The sequence below is a fragment of the Conger conger genome, chromosome 12 (assembly GCF_963514075.1).
Source record: "Conger conger chromosome 12, fConCon1.1, whole genome shotgun sequence".
Classification (NCBI taxonomy): domain Eukaryota; kingdom Metazoa; phylum Chordata; class Actinopteri; order Anguilliformes; family Congridae; genus Conger; species Conger conger.
Window position 1 is genome coordinate 49,449,373 of NC_083771.1, and position 4,476 is coordinate 49,453,848.

General features: G+C 44.6%; 1 protein-coding gene across 4 annotated transcripts in view; it reads left to right on the plus strand.

The window, feature by feature from the left end:
- The first annotated feature begins 605 nt into the window (after window positions 1-605).
- amacr (alpha-methylacyl-CoA racemase) overlaps window positions 606-4,476 on the plus strand; it is a 17,629-nt gene continuing 13,758 nt past the window's right edge. The window contains exons 1-2 of one of the 4 annotated variants that reach the window (XM_061263303.1): window positions 606-828; window positions 3,959-4,232. In XM_061263303.1, the coding sequence (XP_061119287.1) occupies window positions 3,986-4,232 (247 nt within the window). In that variant the 5' untranslated portion in view covers window positions 606-828; window positions 3,959-3,985. Of the gene's footprint in view, window positions 829-3,490; window positions 3,795-3,958; window positions 4,233-4,476 lie in introns of those variants that run through there. The other 3 variants (XM_061263304.1, XM_061263301.1, XM_061263302.1) reach the window with 3 other exon arrangements.

Sequence of the window (4,476 nt, forward strand, 5' to 3'; positions counted from 1 at the left end):
TGCCATGAACAACTTGCTTTTTGGCTATAGCTGTGTTCGAAACCACATACATGTACTATATTTAAATGAAAATCAGCCTGAAATATTATAGCATGCATGCGGTTTCAAACACGGCCTATGTTTTTCTCCCTAATGTGTCTGTCACACAAATACAGGAATATGGTATGAAGGGAGATATAGCCAACCGTGGTCAGTTCAGCCTGGAGGAGATGTTTGCAACAAAAAACAGTAGCAGTGCCATGTTCATGCCTTGGCACTCTATATAGTTTATAAGAGGGTAAAATAGATACTCTCCTGGAATTTGTTTGCTCCGCTGTTGCTCACCAGAGCTACCCAGCTGAAGTAGTCGATTCCTGATCTGGGCACAATGGATCACCAGGAATACATACTGCAGATACAGATAAGTTATTATTGATCCCCAAGGGAAACTGGGAATTAAATTAGCCTAGCATAATCAGTCTCACATTAAAACAGCGGCCAATAAAAATTTTTTTAAATGAAATCAAGGAACTTTTATTTTGCCCTAAAAAAGTGCGACAATTCTCTTGAACTTCTTGACTTCTTGAACTCACAGTGAAGCTACGCGCAGACGCAGAACAGGCTTACTTCCGGCCAGGGTGTTTATATGCGTGACCAACAATCATTTATTGCTCTTAAGTGCTTGACAGATGAGGTTGGTGGTGCAGAGACCATTTTTAAAGTATCGTTAAAAAGTGGTTCCTGTCTTTTTATGTAAACGTTTATTATCGTCGGGAACAGCCACACGCATGGGATCGCAGTAGTACCGGTAACGGAAGAAAGCTTTCACCCAGAAAGTGTGTCATTAAAGTAAGATTGTAATAAACATGTTATCATTGGTGCAGCATAACATTTAGCTAAACTGCTTCGTTTCAAATAGTGCATCATCCTTTGTTTTCAAGGACCAAAGTATTTTCGCTAAAGCAAACCGAAACGGTTCATGTCTAGCTCGTATTTAAATTCGCTGCTTGTTTTCTCAGGCATAGACATTGACCGATTTTTTTAAGCGAGCCCGTTTGCAAACTTTACTAAAGTTTGTCAACAAGGTCACGAGCTATTTCCTTCAAACATGGACGTTACCTTCAGCTTGCTATTTATTAGCATGCTAATATGGATGCCCGTATGGGATTTTGACAAATCCGCTAAATAAGAACTATGCATTTCACCAGCATTTATGGTATCATTTAGATCAGAGGTGTCCAATCTTATCCTAAAAGGGCCGGCGTGGGTGCAGGTTTTCGTTTAAACCCAGCAGTAACACACCTGATTATACAGTGAACTAATCGTGGTCTTTAATCAAGACCTTGATGAGTAGAATCCGCTGTCTTAGTCCTGTGCTAAAACAACAACCTGCACACACCGGCTCTTTCTGGATAAGATTGGACACCCCTGATTTAGATAGACGAGCTGATCAGTAAAATGAACTAGCATAGTAGTCGATATACCGTCATCTCAGTCAACGTTTACCCATTTCAGTCTCATTTGATCTGTACTTCTACAGTTTGCCTCCGATAAAAACATGTGCAAATTCAGTAATCTCACTTTTCACCATTTAAAAATAAAGTATTTTGTCCTAAATTATCTGGTTCCCAAATCGCCTGGGTCGAAGTAAGTCATTGCTACAATTTTGTTACGGATGTGCGTGCAATGTCATAGTGTAATGTTCTTATATGGGCAATTCCAGCTTTTTGGACAAAAAATGTCAAACAAAATCCCTCAGAAAACTATTCTTCGTACGTGATTAAAATATGTAAATGCATCTTATCATAGCACCCACTGGACTGAAGGGAAGGGCCAAAAAAAGAATTTAAAAATGATATTAAGCCAGAAAAAATGGATGTTATACAAAAAGACAGGTGTTTTGGCGTTATGTATATAAACTATAAACTCTAATGCAGAAAGCTTGATATCCATGTTATGTCGGAGGCTTGGCTGAGCATAAGAATAGCATTTGTGAAAATATTTGTATCTTTGTCTTGATTTTTATGAGGAGATACCAGCATTATGGGTGTGACACCATTGCGTTATGGATGTGACGCGTCTGAATTGTCATCTGAAATGGTTCTGAATATCCGAAAATCTGTATTGGTTTTGAATGTTTGGAAGATTGCCACCAAATTGCTTTGATTTCAATGGTAATGGGACTGATAAATCCATTTTTAAGCATTTGAGCCTACATTTTACCAGATTTCAAAATTATCACAATCGACTGTTTGCTACATAATAAGTTTAATTGGGAGGTAAGTATGTTTATTTCTTCATGCTCAGTTTGACATTACTGTGGAATTGACCATATGCTGTGCCTGAATATTTGTATTCAAATTGCGCACATTCTTTGATGTTTGAACTTTATATTTCCCAAATTTCTATTCTCATTATCTGTGGAGTATTCAAAATATAATCAAAATTCTTTACCTCTTCAAATAAATTAGACATCTGTTTAATCCTTGTATTTGGTTGATGTGTAGATTATTAACAACAAGGTAATGGAGAGATCAATACATCTGCACTATATAATAAGCAAACGATATGATCTTGCACTACGGTGGTTCGATCCCCGGTGTAGCCACAATAAGATCCGCACAGCTGTTGGGCCCTTAACCCTGCATTGCTCCAGGAGAGGGTCTCCTGCTTAGTCTAATCAACTGTACATTGCTCTGGATAAGAGCGTCTGCCAAATGCCATTAAAAAACGAATACAACCAAATTCCCACGTTCATATTGGAGCATAAATGGGTGTGAATTTTCCTATTTTACTCCTGTTAATCAGGAAACGCTGATTTTTTGAAAGAGCTGGGCTACCCACGGTTTGTCATAAGAACCGTCCTACAGATAACGTGGACTCTGAGCGCTGATAACGGAGAGGAGGTTCAGCCATGAAGGCGGATGGTGGCAGTCCACAGTCCAGGGACAGTTGGGTGGGGGGAAAAACATCAGCCTGTCCTGATTGAGCAGGAAGCTGACGGGGCTTAGAGAGCAGGGACAGAGCGCAGGGAGAGAGCGCAGGGAGAGAGAGCGGGGAGAGAGAGCAGGGAGAGAGCGCAGGAGAGAGAGAGCGGCCTCACGCTGCATCAGAGGCACCTTGCTCTCCTGCTGGGCCTCGCTCTCCTGCTGGGCCTGAGGATTATGGGTAAAGGAAGGAGGAAGATTAGGGGGAAGGCCCGGGACACAGAGATACCGTCCTGAGCAGGGCAGGGGGCAGAGTGATCTGGGGCAGACCTGGGTCAAATACGTAATGTGTTTGGATTCAAATACTTTTCAGTGCTTTACTCCTTACACTGACAAATAAACAGGGATTTCCATAGATTTTTCATGCCCTTGAATTGTATATTTGAGTTTGTCCTCCATTTGAGTTCATCTCCTGCTTGAGTTCATACTCCGTTTGAGTATCAGTTTTAATAGCCGTCATGTTTGGGGGCATTTCCTTGTTGCTGTCATGTTGAAGTTTTCCATGAGCAGGGCGCGGTTATGTTTCTCCCGAGGTGCACCGTTTGGGTCTCATGATCCGGCAGGACGCTGTTTTATGTAAAATCGTGAGAAGGCATAAAATTTGAGACCCCACAGGAGTGGAAGTACTGACTCGGACGGTGACAAACGACAGGAGCGTGGCGGATAGAGATGGATCACCCGGTGGTCAGGTTTTAACACGGCGGCCTCCTGGAGTTTACGGTTCAGAGGATGTTCGGCTGAGACGGGGTCTGACAGCAGCAGCAGGGTGGGGTTTAAACTGGATGTGGGAGCCCATGAGCACTGATGGAGCGGGACATTATTCTATGGGTGACATAATAAATTACATTTTCTCAATAATGATTTCAGTTTTGATTTGTCTATTAACAGGGCAACTTTCTCTTCTATCAGCTGTCAGAACCCTCTCCCTGTGGGTTGATTGAATATTTCCGGTCTTTGATGAGCAGGCTGAATGCTGTCCCCGTGTCGGGCAGGTGCTGTTGGGCGTGGCCGTGAAGCTCATGGCGTTGGCGGGCGTGCGGGTCATCGAGCTGGCGGGCCTGGCCCCGGCGCCCTTCTGCGGGATGATCCTGGCGGACTTTGGGGCGCGGGTGATCCGTGTGGACCGGACCAAGGCGGCCATGTCGATGGACACACAGGCCCGCGGGAAGCAGTCCGTGGCGCTGAACCTGAAACAGCCCCAGGGCGTGGCCCTGCTCAGGAGGCTCTGCGCCCAGTCCGACGTGCTCATCGAGCCCTTCCGCAAAGGTGAGGCCCCGTCACGGCCTGCCCCAAACTGCCCCCGTCACACCTTGCCCCCCCGTCACACCGTGCCCCAAAGGGCCCCGTAACACCCTGCCCCAAACTGAGGTGTGTGTTCTGTGGGGTGTGTGTGTAGGCGTGATGAGGTGTGTTCTCTGAGGTGTGTGTTCTGTGGGGTGTGTGTGTTGTGTGGGGTGTGTGTGTTCTCTGAGGTGTGTGTTGTGCGGGGTGTGTGTGTAGGCGTGATGAG